The sequence below is a fragment of the Haliotis asinina genome, chromosome 2 (genome assembly GCF_037392515.1).
Source record: "Haliotis asinina isolate JCU_RB_2024 chromosome 2, JCU_Hal_asi_v2, whole genome shotgun sequence".
In the NCBI taxonomy this organism is placed as follows: domain Eukaryota; kingdom Metazoa; phylum Mollusca; class Gastropoda; order Lepetellida; family Haliotidae; genus Haliotis; species Haliotis asinina.
Window position 1 is genome coordinate 98,441,683 of NC_090281.1, and position 20,303 is coordinate 98,461,985.

At 40.3% G+C, this 20,303-nt stretch overlaps 1 protein-coding gene across 1 annotated transcript; it reads right to left on the reverse strand.

Moving 5' to 3' along the window:
• Positions 1-334: 334 nt before the first annotated feature.
• Positions 335-15,869, reverse strand: LOC137274671 (NEDD4 family-interacting protein 1-like). Its single transcript, XM_067808003.1, has 7 exons — positions 15,701-15,869; positions 13,305-13,401; positions 11,138-11,268; positions 5,219-5,282; positions 4,316-4,440; positions 3,603-3,669; positions 335-2,810 (listed from the first exon to the last, which is right to left on the reverse strand). The coding sequence occupies exons 1-7, from the start codon at positions 15,725-15,727 to the stop codon at positions 2,713-2,715; spliced, it is 609 nt and encodes a 202-aa protein (XP_067664104.1). The 5' UTR covers positions 15,728-15,869; the 3' UTR covers positions 335-2,712.
• Between the last annotated feature and the right edge of the window lie 4,434 nt (positions 15,870-20,303).

Sequence of the window (20,303 nt, forward strand, 5' to 3'; positions counted from 1 at the left end):
AACATCTCTGGTGTTCTTTGTTTACCTGTTTAGGGCATTAAAAGAAAGTGCACTTCCTCCAAAGTCCTGGAATATTCAATTACACCCAAAAAGCGTCAGTACAAGAAAAACACTCTGGAAATCAGGATCGTTATCTGATGTTTCAGTTCAGTGCACTTCACCTTTGGCTTAGATTGCTTTGTATATCCCACCAGCTCGAACTGACTTGATCCTGGAGTCCTCCACAGGGTACAGCATGAAAGGGGTCATGTTAGACGCACGACCACCACATAATCCAATTGTGGCCACAGCTAACAAGTGTAATTGACCACAATGAAAGAAGACAGCAATGGTGAAGACTTTAGTATTATTTATTTTCCAATAGAAATGGACAAAATTGACAGAAACTGAACCACATAAGGAAATAGTACACCGCCACAGCCACACCCTCCTTCTAAAGTAAATATTTGAAACATTTAAAAAAAAAAAACGCATGGGTGTCTGGAGTCATCATTTCTTCGAAAGAAATATAAGATTTGAATTTGGTTCATATTCATTCTGAAAGAACAGCATCATCACAATGAAAACATATCATTGTTTCTCTAATTACCTATTGCCATTTCAACTATTTTATATAATAATTTCTTCATATAAACATCCTGTCCATCAGTGACAGCAATAGTGGTTTTGAAGTACAGAATATTTGTGTAAATCTTAACAGTACAAACATGTTAGTATGACAACCTATTTCATCAGGTAACCAATCAAACAGAAATCACCCCATGCTGCAGAGTTATCAGAGCGTCTCTTGGTTCATAATGCCATGATGTAAATCCTTTATGTCAAAAGGTACCACTTTCATGAACTGCACAAGTGATGGCGACAACAAAAGTGGGGACTGACCCACTGAAAACGAGGCTTGGGTAAACAAAATCAATTTATGGACCAATCTTTCGTGGAAAACTGATCTTTCTTCAGTTAATCAGTAAACAATGAGTGCTGCTTCCTTCATTAATCGTTGTCTGATAATATAAAAATATTCTAACATTTTTATTAAAGGCATATGAGAAAAGTCAAGTTCCCAATTAAAATTCTTTTTGTTACTTGAGGAGTTTCCATGTTTTGCCTTTTGTAATATTTCCTGATCAATATTTAACACCCCCTCAAATAATGATTATGGCACACTGCACTGCACCAAAGAAAACTCATGTCTTCAACCTGAGGACACTTGGACCACAATAGTTGCATCCTAATGATTAACCATGTAACTGAATTCTTCCATCCTGAATACTAGCTTTTCATCTTGATACTGGCATGATCTAAATGAACATTACTTAGTGGATTGTACCAATGTGACTGAAACTCCCTTTCTTATGTGGTGGTCCTCAATGAGGATGTTGTTTACAACCATGTCAGCAATAATTAAATGATATGCTGTGGTCTAAGACACCGACAACAGTAAATTCACAGCCAATACATTACCCAGAAGAACACAGAAAGGAAAAACATTCATGTATTCTCAGTTCAATTCACATCTAATATGTTACCATAAACTACATCACTTGACAGTTCAATTCTAGGTGAGAAAACTATTTCACAAAACTCAAGTGTATATTTCAATATGGATTATTTCATGTACAGCAAAGGTATTTTCTTGTCATACATACAGTGTTATCAAAGTTAAAACGGATACTTTTCAATGTAATACTGCTACGCATGGTACATGCTCCTACAAAAGGTTCATATACATTGTCATTTAGCTGAGATAAAAGTGCTGTACCTGGGACATGATCTCACCTATTGTCAGTACAACACTCCTCATGTCTCTCGTGGGACTAAAATGAACCATCCATTTGAGTTATTCTGTAAAGTCAGTGTATCAACAAAAACTACTAACTTGAGTGCAAAGAGAGCTACAAGTGGCACATCATGTATTTACAAATGCCCCACAAATATTTAACAAATGTAGACACCAATGAAAGACCAATCTCTCAGCTTCCACATTCACTGAAAGCACTGACTACTGTCAAAGCAGAAATTTGTCACATGTAATCAAAACAATATATACAGATTGTTAAAAGCCCTTTGGCTCAAAAACAGGAAAACAATCACCTAAATACGAGACAATATCTGTATCTTAAATGAACTGAGTATTGAAAATATCTCTACTTAATGATTGTAGCTATAGATGGATAAATTCAAGTCATTTAAGTCCAGAACTAACGATAAAAAAAAGGTTTTCTTTAGACACTGACATACAGCTTCCTTCAAAAGCCATTGGTGCTGATATTACACTTGCCCTTAGTAGCTTAATTATATGTACATAGGTATCATTGATCAAAACAAGATCACTAATTACAGTACATTTTTAGGCAGTATCTGTTTGAGGTGTAGCACACTAAACTACACGTAACAACCACATGTACACAGTAATGTGTAATAGCAGCATACAAAGAATACCTTACCATGATTACCAACTGAATGTTACTATCAACCCCTCAATCAAATGTGGTAATGGCTTCCATTTGAAAAATGAACATCATTTGTCAAGCATATTGTTCTCTCAATTCAATGACACTGGATCTGCACTCACAACAGACATCTGTAGTCTCTGTAAGTGTAATCAATATAAGGATTTTGTTTAACATGGAATACCACCCTTAGTACAAACACTGTTGTGATTGCAAATCCTGTCTAACATTCTGTGAATGCCTGTCTGTGTGCAGAAGTGATCTAGATGAGGCGGTACTGTCGGATGTGACCAGCCACTCGATTCCACTCGTATTTGACACGAACATACTGGATTGAGCCTCGGATGAAAAGGAGAAACCCTGAAATCATTAACATATGTCATTTAATCATGAATCATGTCACATGTAAACTTGTCTTGTTATTGTTGAATCACATCAAATTCAACATACATCTGATAAGATAAGACAAGCATCCACCGATCGTTGACACTTAGTTGATCAGAATGGACCAGGGCCCAGTTGTTCAATAGTTAGCTCATTCTGCTTCTCTTACTTATAATGAAAACAATAAAACTTATAACTCTTACACTACACAGACAGTCAGAATCATTCTGATTACTTACTCCACATATTTATGTACAAACAATTGCTGAATCAAGGGACAGCGGTATTAGTTCACAGTCGGTTAAATGTACTTAACAGCTGGTTAAAAGAGAACCAGGTTTTGAACAACCAGGCTCAGGGCGTTTTCACAGATCTGACATATTCAGGTCCACATTAATGACAATATACAGGGTTCGCAGTCAGGTGTCTTGTACTTGAATAGCAGCAACACATATTGTGCAAGTTTGTGTATATGACTGAGCTCTAATCTGAACTGTAGCTGGACCACTAAGACATAGATACCCCACTCAGACACAGTATACTGACAGACCTGGATAAGACCATTGTCTTATCTCCTAATCACTGAACATATTATGGACAGACATGACTGGGGATTCAACCAATGACTTTCTAACCTCAGCTATAAATAGACATGGTCACACCTCATGACTGGAACCAGTGTCTTGGGACAAATTTGTACATATTATACTATTCAACAGTACTTAGACAGTGATGTATTGTTTGCTATACTGAGAAGTGAGCACTCACCGCAGATGACAAGGATCCACCACAACCATGAGTCCCCAGATGCAAAGTCCTGTGCCCAATTATTGTGCTGGAACAGAGTTATGTCCCTTTAGTAAATATAAACAAAACTGGGCTACTCCTGATGGGTTCTTCATTACACTGATGTGAGACCACATTACACTGATGTGAGACTACACTGAGACCAGAATATGCCATCCAATCAGCACACTGCCCCTGTTAGTCAGACAGTGTTGATTTGTTGCAAGATACTTTGGTTACACTGTCAAACTATCCACATCCCATCTGACTCTTTCCTTCCACCAAACATTTGACACAAATATCTGGGAGAGTACTGACCAACATCCCAGCAGATTGTTTGTACATCCCACTGTATTGGTGTCCAGCTGACTTTCAAATGTTAAGTATGATGCTTATCAGTACTGGATATCGCCACTTATTTTCATATTGTGATATATTGCAATAATTTCATAGATACTGCAATAGATATTGGGACATATTGACATGAAGGTTTCTGCTGTACCTTCTGCATGCTTCATAAATTCATGTGTTCGACATTCTTAGTTACTGTTATGCCATACATTCAAGCTCCTCATCCCCACTGTCTATGGCTTTATGCCAATGGTTTACAAATTAATAAAATGATATACAGCTTTAATGTGGAATGTTTATCTGTAATATTGCAACCAGGTTTTACTAACATGTTTGTTACATACCTTTACAATGGCAACCCACTTGACAATGGAGAGTCCAAGACCAGCCAGAGCACCGCATCGGCCTGCCACAGTGTTGGAGATGCACAGGGATAGCAGGAAGCCAATCCAGTTGAACAGGAAAGCAACTGACAACATAAACATGACAACACTGACTCACATCATTCAACATTGTTCCTTATTTCACTCACATTAGACTCAGTAAATTAGAGAACAATTTCATAATTATTCAGCAATGTGAATCAAGGTTGGTAGATCCAGGTTGGTAGATCCAACCACTGTCATACTCTGAGTAATACACTACCACTACAAAACTTTAATTGTTGCACTGAAAGTAACAAAGGTCATTTAATTATATTAATGATCAGTGAAAAGAAAATACATGACACTAAAAATACTTCACATACAATAGAATGAAAAGCCCATTATTTTCACGAAAAGTTAATGTTGATGAAATGATCGACACTGACATCAATAACTGGATCCCAGGACTCCAGATACGGACTATATTGGCATATGTACAGATAAAACATATATGCATGATACAGTAAGAAATAATATTCAAAACATAACAGATACACACCATGGCACAGTGTACAGTCTTAGAATCATTTACAGACGTATTCATCTGAAAATGTATTGTTTTGTTGTCTACTGAACTGTTTACACAACAGAAGCATTGTTGTGATGCTTATATGAAACCAAACACATGATTACCGATACTCCATGAAATTCCATTCATTACTCTAAATGTACTCTTAACCTTTTCCATAGCTCTTATGATGTTGAAAATTTATCTGGAGCCCTGGATCCTGATTGCAGAAAACCGAAGTGTCTCTGTTTCTATGCATTTCTGCAATTAAAATAAGCTCTGTAAAACATGCAGAACAGAACAAAATTACTCACTGACAAAAGTACAGATGAACATGCCATCGGTTCCGATAGTCATGTCAGTAAATCGGTCCTGAGTCTGAAAAAAACAGAAATCCATGATCTGAATTGATACACTGGTAACAGACATCTGAGACACATGCGTCCTTTTCTGGACCCAATTTCTGGAAATAAACTCAAGACTGCGTTTTGACTTAAGTTTGAGTTTTTACACAAATTTGAGAAAATGCATTTCAAATTTAGCAAACTTGACTTGACTTTACTTGTTTTGACCTTTTTTTATTGCAGAAATGAAGTTGAGCAACAAATTCAGCTGTTTCAAACTGTCAAACTCAATTTGAAATTTGAGTAAAAATTTAAGTTTGTTTCGAGAAATTGGGCCCTGGAGTTCTTGCACCCAGAATGATTTTATTTGACACCCATTTTATCTTATTTCCTTATCCGTACTATGTATTTTTATGCAGAATGTACTTTTCTGAATAAAATTCATACTTTGTACTTATGCATGCAAAGATAGGAGAACACTTAAAATCCTATGAAGTTCCCTTTTAATTTGAAGCGGACATACCACACACTCACCCATCGGCAGCCTCCCTTTCCCGCCAAAATGGTCACATGACCAGCAATACTTGTCACTCTCTCCAAATCTGATAAGCCTGACACTACAATTACTGTGAATTTAGCATGCCTGAGAGGGGTGGTAGTGAGGGCTTGATGCCACGAGTCAGGATAAGTATAAAATATCAATTTTATTCAGAAAAAAAAACAACTTTTTTCTGTATCCTGACTCATGCTTATTATGCTCACAGAATCCCACGGTGGGTTAGGCCATGCTGGATTTTGTTGACTGCCATTAAGTACATCCAATACTTCCCCTCTCTGCAGGAATAGTGTAATGGCGAGAGTTCAGTCCTGTCCTTCCAACATTCATCTGTGAGACGAGGGATTAGATCCAGTCGAACTTGTCTTCTCTTGAAGCTTTTGTTGACTGGTGCATGATGATACATAGATCAACTAGCATCCTGTGAGTGTTATCGTAGTCTTCCTGTCTATATGTATGAATGGGAGCATGCATATGATGCCTCCTCTTCATCCGACGGACCTCATGCAGTCAGTGAACTATCACAAATGGTGACTGTAGTTGTAGCTGTTGACTGGCGTTTCTGTTATCAAAACACCAATCCATCAGGTTCATCACATGAGAGGTGAATTGCTGCATGAAGAGGCCAGTGACCAGTGACAGCAGCAGCAGAAGCAGCAGCCGTTGATTCGCAGAAGAATCTGATGTGTAGACTGTAGACTCTCGGAAGGATACAGTAGAGTTGTCAATGTAGTTGATGGAGGCCTAGTAGACATTGATCATGAGCTGACGTACATGAAGAGGGACTATCTCATCACTGAAGGACTTTGTTAAAGCTGTGGAATGTAGTTTTGGCATAGATCTAGTAGTTGAAGACTTAGTCTTAGACGATGACGACTTCAACTTCTTAGGTTGAGATGATCCCAATTCTGATGACGCCTAATTTTGTGATCGAGAAGTCTCACTGGTATCTCAACCATGCCCCTAGAATAGGTCTGGCTGATTGCTAAAAGTACGAATGTCAGCTGTTAACAACATACGGATGCCAGACACAGAATCAACCGATTTAGACATCACTAGCAAGAGCCTCCGTCGTTTGTCCTTAGCATGCCTCTTAACAGCATATAAATATAATGCAAATTCTAGCAAAGTTTACAGGGAACAGTGGAAGTATAAACAGGATTGCATTAAGGATACACTACATGTGGATCAATTACCAACAGCCATAATTTACACTGGGAGCATGATCTAATCGACTAAGTCAAAGTTGAAGCAAATGTGTCCAAATCACACGAACATTCATAATTTTCAACAATAATTTTGTTAAAATCTAAATATTTTAGATATTTAAATACTTACCTTACCATAGGTCTGTAGCATATTACCTCAAGCTTTGCTCAGCAAGAGACCTGACAAGACTTGAACTGCTTTTCAATCTTGAATGGCTACCTCTAATTCGACGACTGTCATGATACGGTAGTATCTGGATCTCCCCACTGACTCCACGAGATCTTCACTTTTACTTCTCGCTCCGAAGAGTCCGAAGAGGGACTAACTGCCCTATGGTAAGGTAAGTATTTAAATATCTAAATTATCTAGATTCTAACAAATGTTTTACTTACCTTACCCTGGGTCTATAGCATATGGATGTAACAGACAGGACGGTGGTGTAAGACTCCAGAGGACCGTCTATCACCCCACATATGGCTCAGGGCAGCTGGACCACTGCTGATTCACAAACACTGTTCCCCAGTCTGCCACAACAGTCTCTCGGGAAGGTCAACTGGAACCCGAATCAGTAAGTACGAGACCCCTATAGACCAAGGTAAGTAAGATCATACCTTATAGGGTGGACAGACGCATGAGTTGCAGTGCAACCACCAATGGTCTGAAAGACTGCAGCCCTTCCACATCTTCCACCACCAAGTCCTACAAGTAATGGATTAGCAAACTCTGTAGAGGACCGCCAGAACCATCTAGCCATAATGTCGGGAACTGTACAGTTTCTGTGGAGAGCAGATGATAAGTTGTCAAATGATGCCCTGTCCAGTGGCTCAAAGGGGCGACCTCTCAAGTGTTGTAGCATGACGTTCAGGTCCCATGCAGGCAGCGGGAAAATCACCTTTTGGTCCTCCAGCTTCAATGCCTTCAACATAGCAATCAGTTATGGGATCTTCGACACCTTCCTATCTCCTCTGACAGCTAACACTGAGTTTAATGCTGACAGGCAAGTCCAAATGGTACTGCCCTTGAGTTTCCTTGAGCACCATAAATAACGAAAAAACTCCGCCAGGAACTGAGGTGACGCTAACAATGGGTCCTGCGACTTCTGGGCACAGAATTTCTCAAATGTGAGTGGAAGCTCTGTGCGCCAGGGCAATGATCTTCGTAAAATGAGTACCCCTTGGCCCTCAAAGTCCTTTGCAGATGGTCAAGACGCATAGATGAAACCACGCCAGATACGGGTGCAGTGTCTGACTGTGAGAATGGCATAGCAACTGGTCCCACTCTGGAAGCCAGAACGGATTTTTTCCTGCAAGGCGGCACAACTCTGGGAACCACGTCCTCGCTGGCCACTAGGGCACGACCAAAAGCACGGATCCTCACCGTGAGCTTGAGTTTCGCCACTACCGCTGGTACTAGCACTGGCGGAGGGAAGGCATATGCGTTCAGTCCCTCCCATGACATCCACAGAGCGTCGACCGCCAAAGCTGCCGGGTCTGGTATCGGAGACATGTACAGTGGAAGCTGATTGCTGAAAAATCTTCTACCACCGGTCGAGAGGGATCCGAACCCGGTTATACTGTGTCTGGAAAAGGCACCTGATAAACACCAATTCCTGTGTGGGATGCAACTGCAATTTTTCCCGGTTGATTATCCACCCAAACTGCTCCAGGAGACCGATGGCAAAATCTTGTTGTCTGTGTAGCGACTGAGGTTTAAAATGGTTGAGAAGGCAATCGCTTGCATTCTGGAATCCTGTACTTTATATGTGGAGTTCAGTTAGAGGATAGTCTCTTAATGGCCTCATCTAATGCCGCCCCAGAGTCCGCAAAATCAAGACCATGAATATTATAGTCCTGCTTCCTCGACCTGGGTGCCCTAATCGTGGAATTTAACGACAACTTGGCAAAGTCCTCGTTCAAGCAGGATATGTCGTTGGCCACCATAGGAGGTACCTCATCTAGTGCCACATCAGAGTCCGCAAAATCAAGACTATGAACATTGTAATCCTGATTCTTCGACCTGGGTGCCCTAATCGTGGAATTTAACGACAACTTGGCAAAGTCCTCGTTCAAGCAGGATATGGTGTTGGCCACCATAGGAGGTACCAGCAACGATCATAGAATCTGTTGTACCTCTGGATGCAGTCTGGGTAGTTGGTGTCAACATCGGCATTGGCGGCGGTCTCTGCGTCAGCATCGGTGTCAGTGTCTCAGCGTCGGCTCCCTCAACGAAGCATCAGACGCCGTCCCAGACACCTCCAGCGCTGGCTGTACTTCTGGTGTACAAGGTGCTAACAACCTGGATCTCGATGAAGACGCAGGCGAACGGGTCATCTTGCGTAACTCTGCACTTGTCAAACCCATACACGTCGCACAACGCTGCTCAAGGGTGCACAACACTGTAGCACAATCCGGACACCAGGGATGAGGATCTTTAGGCCTTTACACACCATGCACAAGTGTTGTGTCATATACAACTACTGTAACAAAAACGAAATATAAACGTGACAATAAGGATAAATGAAGAACACCCCTTACCATGTACTAGCACGTGCAGCAGCTGCTTGGAAAATGACAAGTGAAATGGCTGCCCCTCCGATAAGGACAGCAAATTTACACTAGATAGAGCAACATGCGATCAAAAAATGAAACACAAAATCTTTGATAGCTTGGAAGAATTATCAACAGCAACCAATCCGCCGACCAACCAAACTGATCCGCATAAAAATACGGAGGCAACATCGACAATAGGAGACACACGAACGTGTCTCGTCCGAGGTAGCCGACAAGTGTACGATAACAAATACGTTACGACACAAAGATATTACCCACCCAAACACCAAGAACCTGTAAAAGGAATCAGTGCAAAAGCGTAGTAAATCAAACTTTATTAGCTGAAAAAAGTAGCAACTCAAACACGTCTAGACAAGATGACACTTGAAGTAAACGTGAAGTTCTCGTGCCGCATGCGCACGGGGGGGGGGGGGGGGGGGGAAGATCCAGATACTTCCGTATCATTACAGTCATCGAATTCGAGGTAGCCATTCAAGACTGAATAGCAATTCAACTCTGTCAGATCTCCTACTAAGTGAAGCTTAAGGTAATATGCTATAGACCTATGGTAAGGTAAGTAAAAAATTTACATGACAATAAATCCAAAAACTCAAGACACAATTTACATAATAGGACTGAAATAAGCGAAAAAACCTATCGTCATATCAAGACCCAAAGTGCCTCCTACTGTCCTTGTTGGGCAACGAAGGAGAGAGTGACAAGCATGGCTGGTCATGTGACCTTCAATTAGAAGGGATCTTCAAGAGACTTCAAGTGTTTCACTATCTTCGCACAGAGGTAGTCAGGATTAGGAAAAATATTAAACTTAAATGTGCCTTGCCTTAAAGTATTGTTCTGGCATCAAAGTTACACTGATTTTCAGGGTTTCTACTGCAGACCTCAAGATTTACGGCTATGGACAATACCTCCATTTTTTATCATGACTGCTGTTATTGTCAGGAATGAGCAGTTACAAGTAGACTTTCACTGGAACTATCGAAAAAGAATGACATAAAATCTTAAGTCATTCACTTGATTAATGAACAGAGATAAATGGGGAAAAAAATATTCAATTTGTAAATGGATAAACACCATAATAACATGAATAAAATGTGCAAAATTTGTAATAGTTATCACACTCTGAGTATATTAGGGCAATCTCAGTTGAAGACTAACGATAAAAATATGTCATTTTATGAATTGAGGAGCCGAATTGTAGTCTTTTAGAACACTGTCAACAGTCATCCCCTAGTCATGTTTGCTGTTCCAGAAAAAGAGTGAGTGAATGCTGATAATTAACCAGGACCCGACAATCCTGTGATGTATGGCATGAACAACAATTACACTACCTGGGTATAATGACTGTCATCACCCTCACAAACAAATACCAGAAGCTGAACTGTCACCAATTTGTGCAGTGCCCATGAGCATCTTGAGACACTGGTCTATGCCTGGCAATATAACCTTAGTGTTTCATGTCAGCACATATTAAGACAAAGAGGATACACATCATCTGTGTTTTCATGCTTATCCAGTGTCTAGGACCTATATTATCATCTGTTATATGTAACATACAGGGTCTCTCTGTCCTTCCTCGTCCAGCCTCTGTATCTCCTCCTGTTTGGTTCTCTCCGCCTCCTCGTAGGACGGTAGAGTTGTGGCATCCACATATGATGGCAGCTTCGTCTCCCCATATGCTGCCGAGTCTGAAACAACACACAGGTCTTGACATCAAACCCATAACACAAACAAGGCATCCAAAATCATTGTTCTACTGAATCTAATTGATCAGTTTCAACAGAGGAAATACTAGTAAGGCCGAACTAATATACACAACATACTTGTGCAAGAGATTATAGGAACAGGGTCTGTTTGTACCTCCAGCAGTCCCCAAGGGGTCTCAATTGCATGTTTTAGGCCTTAGATTAGACAATACATGATTAAGTCGTCACATCAGTGCATCAGATACCATGTGTCTTAGATAAGTAAACTTGCTTACTACTCGCCCCTGGAAGATACTGAAGTGTGATATTTTATGGCAATATTACCACTTAATGTACGTCATAATGGTATACAGTTATCATTTAATAACGGATATTTATACAGTGCACATATTCGCACAAGCAGTACATCTCAAGGCACCGGTATGATTTCCTTTTGATCACTACATCTCAATGGCACATTGTATCAATCTCAACTCCCCGAGGATCACACACCTTTTGTAGTCACTAAATGCACAGAGTTATTGTGCCTTTCTCATCCTTACAAGGTTACCATTCTAGGTGGACTGAGAAACATAATCTCAGTACTGTGTCCAAGTGTACTGCACATTGCTGTGTACACAACTATGTGTTAGTACTTATTTGGCCACATCTGATCACATACTAACAGATTTGTGGGTTCTTTTAAGAGCACAGGGTTGTGTACTGTACACCAGGGGTTGTGACAACACTGAAAGAGTCTGCATACAGGACTGGTTCTAAGGTTCACAGGTGGGCTTCATCCTGGACACCTCAACCTCACTGGACCACTAGCCTGGTGTCAAAGCCGGATCGCCAGCCATAACCATGAGGTTATGACCTCACATTTCTAATATGTATGTGACAACTGTATGAGACCTGTAGGTATTTTCTATAGATTTATGTTGGTGAATAGCAAACGGAATACTAAACTCAGGCCCATATAATACCATGTTTACTAAACTTGCTTTTGCTGGTTTGATACCAAGTCATTTACTCATTTAAGAAAAAAGGTAGTATACGGAAGGTTGTTTAGTGACCATGACAGGTCAAGGTTTTATAGATCAGAATTTTGTATTTTTAATGAATATGTTGAAACATTCTTCATCAACTTAAGAAATATGAAAGCACAACTTTTTCTACATATTTATTACTTTGATTTAAATATTCTGTAATTAACAACATTCCTACATTTTTTCTTTTTGAGAGACCGTGAAATGTGTATGATCAACATCAGCCCTTTAGGTATCTGTGCCTGCAGAAACATACATGGCTGTAAAACATGATAGTTGAAATCGTGCCTATAGCCTTTGTAGCTACCGACCCACATGACAACAGCATCTCCTGTACACTGTCACAGTAACCATGGTAACACATGGTACCATAAGTATCATAGAGTACAATGATGTAGCAACAGTGTTGCTGTTAGAGAGTGTCACAGTCATTCAGACCATGAGGAATAGTTAGGAATAGTTCACCAGATCTAGTAACTTAACATAAACCATATGTCTTGTGTGAATTGTGAATAAGCTGGATTCAAAGAATGAAGTCTACCACAGGTTGTTAATCTTTGCATTTATGAGTCTGAGTCCCAACTGCTTCACCATGTTTTTTATATATACTGAACAGCTAAAGAACAGCAAATTTCTTTAGCTGTTCATCATATTATTCACATACAATTCCAATGTGTAACCAGGCTGAAAAATTGTGCATAAGGAAATTAACAATGTTTCACCCAACACAGACCTAACAATCAGCATATTCCTTTTCAAGTAATGGATGTGTCAAACTGATCTATGTCAAGTCACTACAGCAACTCATTAGTAACAGCCATTACTACTCATCATCTACCTCCGACTAACACTGAACACCTAAGTGTGAAACTTGTTTTACTTCAAACATTAATCAAATAGTCCATCTAACTAACTTCAGTTAAGAAAGAAAGGAAATTCATCAGAACAAACTCACCAACTGACATAATGTGATTACCATTAAACACTCACCTGACTGAGAAACATTATTTTCCTGATACGGAGGAGGAGGAATTACCATTGCCATGGCAACTGGCTGAGCTGGAAGTTGCTCCTCTTCACCAACCAACTGATGATAAGAAAGGGTGTCGATTATTGATTACTTACCACTTGGCAGCAAAGAGAAAGATAATGGTAGCAAAAAAAAAGTATGTCTGAAAATTGTGTTCTTAAAACACTAAAAGTATGTTAAACATTTTAAGACTTTTCATTACATTTAAAAAGCCAACTTTTATGCAATAGGGTGTCTTGGTGGCTAAGTAACTGACAAATTTATGATATTTCATTCAGGAAACACACATGGGTTAAAGTGATCAGCTCAACATCAGATATTCAAAATCTCTGAGACAAATTTTACCTTCAAACTATACATGTTTACAAGCTTAACCTCAAACTGGACCAAAGAAATCACCCCAGAGTCATAGATACCAGCTACAGTCCGTTTGATTCCATTTGAGACCGTTGAATTGCCCAATAACACAAAATCTAATAATTGCAACAAAACCAAATTTTGCACAGCCACATGAAATCGGCAGACCAACTCTGATGATGTGTCTCATAATTTGGGACACCATATTATAACCAACAACAGCCGGTTTGAAACGCCATTAAGTCTCTATATAAACAAAATGCCTTTGTCTCTGTGCGTATTCTGAAAAAGCATATGGAGACAAATCATTCTTTGGTCATTTCAAAATATCAGTTATGGAAGTTGCTTCACAGTGGGGGACACTAGACACTAGAAAATGGGCTTCACACATTGTGCCCATGTAGGGAATCAAACCCGGGTCTTATGCGTGACGGGCGAACGCTTAAACCACTGGGCTACCCCACCGCCCCTAATTAGTACAGATATTAATGTAGCACATTAGATATCCCGCTGAATTAAATATGTTTTACAGTATGGGATTATCTGCTGCAGTGGGGAGCTGGAACAGTGCAAGGTATTCAGCAGTAGGTATTTAATATTCATACAAAAGTGAATCCCCTGCAGTAGATTTGAGGTACTGAGTGAGTGGGTTTAGGTTTACGCTGCACTCAGCAATATTCAAGCTATATGGCGGCTGTCTGCAAAGACATTGTCTGGACAAGATAGTCAAGTGATCAACATCATGACCACGCAACTGGGATCGATACGATGACACCAGTCAACCAAACCAGCGAATCGGACCATCTGATCCCATTTGTCGCCTCTTGACTTACGACAAGCATGGGCTACTGAAGATCAATTCAGTCAAGTATCTGGTACAGTTTAAAGGTGTCCGTGATAGGGGGTATCTGGTACAGTATGTGGGTGTTCACTAAAGTATGAATGTATCCAAAATGACAGTTTTTCTGATACGGTACAATCCCTTTTATAGTATCATCTACAGTACAAAACTGTTTCAATGCTAAGCGCTACAGAAGGAATCTGTTACGATACAAAACAAGAACAAGTGCATCCATTCCGGTTGACATCCAATGAAGTAGATATTTACGAGAAAAAAATATTGTTCGCTACAAAGACATATTTCCATAAATGTATGCGCATGTGCAATTATATTGACAATAAAACCTGGTACGTGCGTTGAATAAATTTAATTTGTCTTCTATTTTAGTTGTAAATTCATAAATTCGCAGCATGAAATAGGTCTGTAAAATTAATTTCTTTATAATCCTGGCAACTGATATCCGATATATATCGAGTGGCCATTTTGACCTGTTCCCTCATATTATGGATAAATTGTAATGACTGCATTAGAAAGTACGAAAATATATTACAAATATACCTACAAATAACATTTGAAGCATAACTTCATTTTTTAAAGATACAAATTTTCATTCCACATTGGGTGTTCTCTAAAAAAGTTCTCCATTGTAAATTAATATATCATTATTTTACCACTACCAGTTATAATTTCTCACGAATATATCCTTAGGTTAACATAAACTTAAATTGGTTTTCGTCTGAATGACAACATTATATAAACGATAAAAGGACGGTCGTGCACATAACAGACTTATATAGACGACATTTTCTTCTCGTGTATATAAGAGCATTATATGCACGACGTCGTGTATAGCCACAGCCCTCTCACTTCAACTGACATACTAACTTCGATCTGCAAATCTATTATTCCTGATCTGCACGTTTGAAATGTGTTGGCGAATAACTACTGGTACTACTGCATCGTCATCACGTGAAGGTTAATAAAAGTAACTCGAAACTGATGCCTCGTGAAAGATAAAACTGGTGGAGATAAACCGTCTGTCAAATGGGGTTTCTGTCTTGACACAAACAGTAGTCTATAGCATATCAGGGAGACATTCAAAGCTACAATCGAAAACGCCCCTTTATGTTACCACGGATATCTTTAAGTTTTACTTACCACTTCATATCTAACATTTCGCTCCATTTTAAAAATGGATCTCGATTTCCTTAATCCCTAGATATTTCTTCAAGACCGACGACTTTCGTCAGACTGTCAAGTACAAACAAATATGGCGACACGCACCTGCTCGGTTACCTTTGTAACGAGCCGTTTCATTGGTTATTGTACACCGCTTCACACCCTGTTGCGCATGAGCGTCTTCAACTTCCGGCCCAGCTTAAGCAGACTATCAGACCGAAGCACGTGAACGTATCTTATCTTATATGTATATGCTGATGCGTCGTCACTGATAAACGGTGCAGTCACCTCTCGTAAAATTGTCAGAGATGGGGATGGCTCTCAGTTATAATTGTAAAGGACATCGCATCAAACAGAAACAATGTCTAATTAGCTTATAAACGTTAGAATTTAAGGACATCAGCTTCAGTATCTGAGGAAAACAGCGTTTCATATTTATCTCATCATTCACGCCCTGATTAATGATGCCTGGCTTCCACTCGTCCGTGCAGTAATTCACCTTTCCATTTTGGCACTTATTAACTACTGGCTTACCGTGTTATCTTATCACCGATGTTATTTCACATGTACATACAATATGTTTTCTCGTTTTTCGTTCACCTCATGGAGTAAGATTAAGGGCCTACGCCATTACGCCGTGATCAGGTCCCAAACATAGAAGTTAAGAAGTTGTCAAGACGTCTGATGATAATAAAATTTATTTTTCTTTGCATTAGCATTGACATGATCTCCAAATTATGTGATTTTTCCACGACATATGTAGCAACTTAAATTACTTAATCAAACCTTTTGTGAAACCTTGAAGGTTAGGATTACAATATTGGTCTTCAGTAACCCACGGGTATCGCAAGAGGCTACTAACGGGATCGGGTGGTCAGGCTCGATGACTTGATTGACACATGTCATCGGTTCCATATAGCGCGAGATCAACACTGTTGATTCCTTGATTGCCTGGTCCAGATTCGATTGTTTACAGACCGCCGCCATAGCCGAGTGCGGCGTAAAAGTAAATTCATTCATTCTGGGCTAGGTATCGGGTGCATTGTACATATGCAATAGCAGCGAATAGGTCCAGGGTACGCTACCACAAGGCCATCTCAAATCATAACATTCGTTCGGTGACAGACGTAATTGCCGTGTTGGGTGATATAATGCATTTGATAATGGAGGATGGATAGGGCGGTGGGTTTTGGCAGTAATGAACAATCACTGATCAGTGGAATTACAAGACTGTAGAAAAGCGACCATCTCCATTGGCGATATCCATTTTGCAAGTCATGGTAAACGCGCAGGTTACACGGACTACATATGGTCGGTCATACAGACCCTGAAACAAATCTACCTAGGAATGCCCAAGCAAGTCTAGACTTCGACAGCGGCAGGCAAATGAAGAAAGTCTCTGGGCCCTTTTGCATGATATTTCATGCGAGAATTTTTAAGAACATTTTTTTTCAGTGAAGTTTTTTTTTGTTTCCGAGACCAGATGTTCACAGACTTATGAGATTGCATTTACCATGTTCACTTAGTGATCTCCCCCAAACCCTTTGTGGAAGTTACACGATAGTTATATGGTCCTCGATAATCCCCAGGGGATAGATACCGATAAACCCCCACTCAATGAGTTTTCGGAACGTGTACCCAGGAGATCATCGAGGATGACTGGTATTTGAGCACCTCCCATGCACAAAAGACAGCATGCAGCTATATTCTGAACCATCCGTTTCAGTGTAAGATGAAGCCAGGTGATAAAATAAATTCAACTTTTCGTCCCGGGGACTTGTATTATTTAACAAACGGGAAAACATGATATGTTCGATAAGAATTGGACGATTTTTTCAGCGTTTTTTTTAACCAACGAATGCAGTGGAATTAGGCTGGGATGCTTAGAGGTGTCAGGTAAGCTTGTTTATAGCATTTGGACATAAATTAGTCTTCAGTCTAATATGACTGTCACTTGAAGCGGACTTCATTAATCGAATAAGTACTGGTCGAGTTTCAAGGAGTTCGAGACATACACTGTCCATGATAAACGGCATTGCTTGTATGGGATTCGGTAGCTTATAAGCGTTCGCGTTGTTCCTTCAGGTTAACACAAAACGTTTCCCCATTTCCAAATTTCCAGCTGAAGAAGAGGCCGTAGGTTTTCGAGACCCGTGAAGATCCGGGGTGGAGTAGGTTTTTATCAACACATGCCTATTCTTGTCATAGCAGGCGACTAACAGGATCGGGCCAACAGGCTCGCAAACTTAGTTGACACGTCATCGGTTCCCAAATCCGCAGATCGACCATGTTGTTGATCACTGGAGTGTCTGGTCCAAACTCTATTATTTGCAGACCGCCGTCATATAGATGGAATATTGCTGAGGGCGGCGTAAAACTCACCTTACTCACTCACCCCTGCATGAAACCAAAAACGTGAATACGAATAGACATTGAGCAAAGTCTGTAACATCCTTGTTATGTTTCCATGTATCGGTCCTGCTTCACGTTTCCCAACCGGTATACATACTTTATAAACAAGCAGCTTCTCTGCAGATCTGTTTACACACAAACTCTGAATGTCACCGACTCCAAGAGTGCACTGCTGCAATACATCAACACACATGTATTTCGGGAACTCAGTTTGCGCGAGTGTTTTCTATATATCGTACCGACGTCTTGGGAGCCTGGGACACTCCACACACAAGCCTATTTTCGAGGGAGCCATGTGGCCCTGACGTACGTCCCTTCAACAGTGTTATTCCTGGTTGACCTACTTGACCAGAGTCGCTTTAACAACTAGTATAACATTCACAGGACCTTGACTTACTGGCCGAAATTATCCACTGATCAACGAATCGCGTATGGGTGCCGTCGATCTGGCTGACTTCGAGTGCTAACCACGAAGCAACGGGGGTTGGATGGCAATCTTATTTTATGTTTGTCTCCATATGAGTTTACTTTCAATCTGATGCAAACTTCGTGGACATGGGACCTGTATGATTGACATCCAGCTCCGGATAATCCCTCTGGTAAGCACGTGATATAACACCGTCGCAAAATATTAATTAGTACATCCTCGCTTTATAAAGTGCATTAAGTAGCGTAACTGTATGTGTGTTCTGAACTTCAGTGTCAAGTATGTAAGACGCACATATAGTCTACAGACGGAATTTAACATTCCCAGTCGTCCTCGAAATCCGCCAAGCCATCCATCAGCATTTTATGTGAGGGGAGGGGTTCTGCATTCTTTAATTGTTGCCAGCCTGCTGCAGCTGTGGGCCTTCATTATCTTGTATTGTTTACCCCATAACCGCCGTGCAGGTTCATAGCTGCTAAAGAGCAGTGGAAGTTACACTGTCTTCCCGGTTTGTATTATTCCTGTGACACATTTTCAACTTTACACAAATATGACGCGAGGACATTATGCTCAGGTACGACACGTCCACTGTAGAATCAGGGATAATCTACAACATATCTCTATATTGGCTCCCTGGTGGAATACACGATAATTAATACAGCCTATATGTCGTATACTGCAGTGCCCAAACAGAGGTATTTTTTACCACTGTTAACTGTACGTATCTGCACTGAACGAAACATGTATAAGGGAAGGGAAAATATTGCGTCTCAGGGAATGGAAGACAGACTATGAACTTTGCGACAATCTAAATAAGTCGCGGTTATTCTCCTTCTTCCAACATTAGACTAATTTTGTTTTCGACTGAACCAGTCATAATCAAAAGTTAAAAAAAACATCGCTTTTTAATCCCGATGCTTGCTTACGGAGTTTGTTGGTACATGTATGTGCTTGAGTAAGTTTAGTTTTACGCCCCTTTTCCCAATATCGCCTCGGGGAACATCAGAAATGGAATTCAAACACTGTACCCATGGGGCGATTCGAACCCGGATCTTCGATGTGAAGAGCGAACGCTTTAACCACAATGCTACCCCACCGTCCCAGAAGACATTTGACGTGTGCTTAATACACAACAAAGTCTTCAACATCTTGTATTATATATCTGCCGAGTATAACCTAGTTCAGCCAACTAAACTTCATGTTCCAGACAAAGTAAACCGGTGTTGGTATCATGAAGTTTAGCTGGCTGAACTAAGTGTAACCCGACCTGATAGCTACCGACTATACTTGCATGTAACACATTACATGATTCACACAATACAAAAAAATAATATCTATTAATAGGTTAACGGACTATCCACATCCATGCCGGATTGTGTCCTAATCCTGTACGTACATCACATCCTTTGGTATTTGTGCATGTGCAGACGCGAACGCAAAAATGCATATCGGTTATAACAACATTCAGGATCCTAAAATGTTGCATAAATTCGACACAATTAGTGTGCTTTCAGCGTCTTATTGCATTTGCCAGAGACCGTCTCTGCAATTGCCTTTAAGAGCGAGTTCACGCAACAATCATCCGTGCTCAACGTGGTCAGGTGCTGTTCTGTTGTGGTGCAGCACGTGAAGAGCTGCGAGACTTGACAACTACGACATCTGCTACATATGTTTCGGTCGTCGGGATAAGAGCCTCAGGGGGATTCCTTCTAAATTATCAGACAAAATTGCCCCGTCTATAAT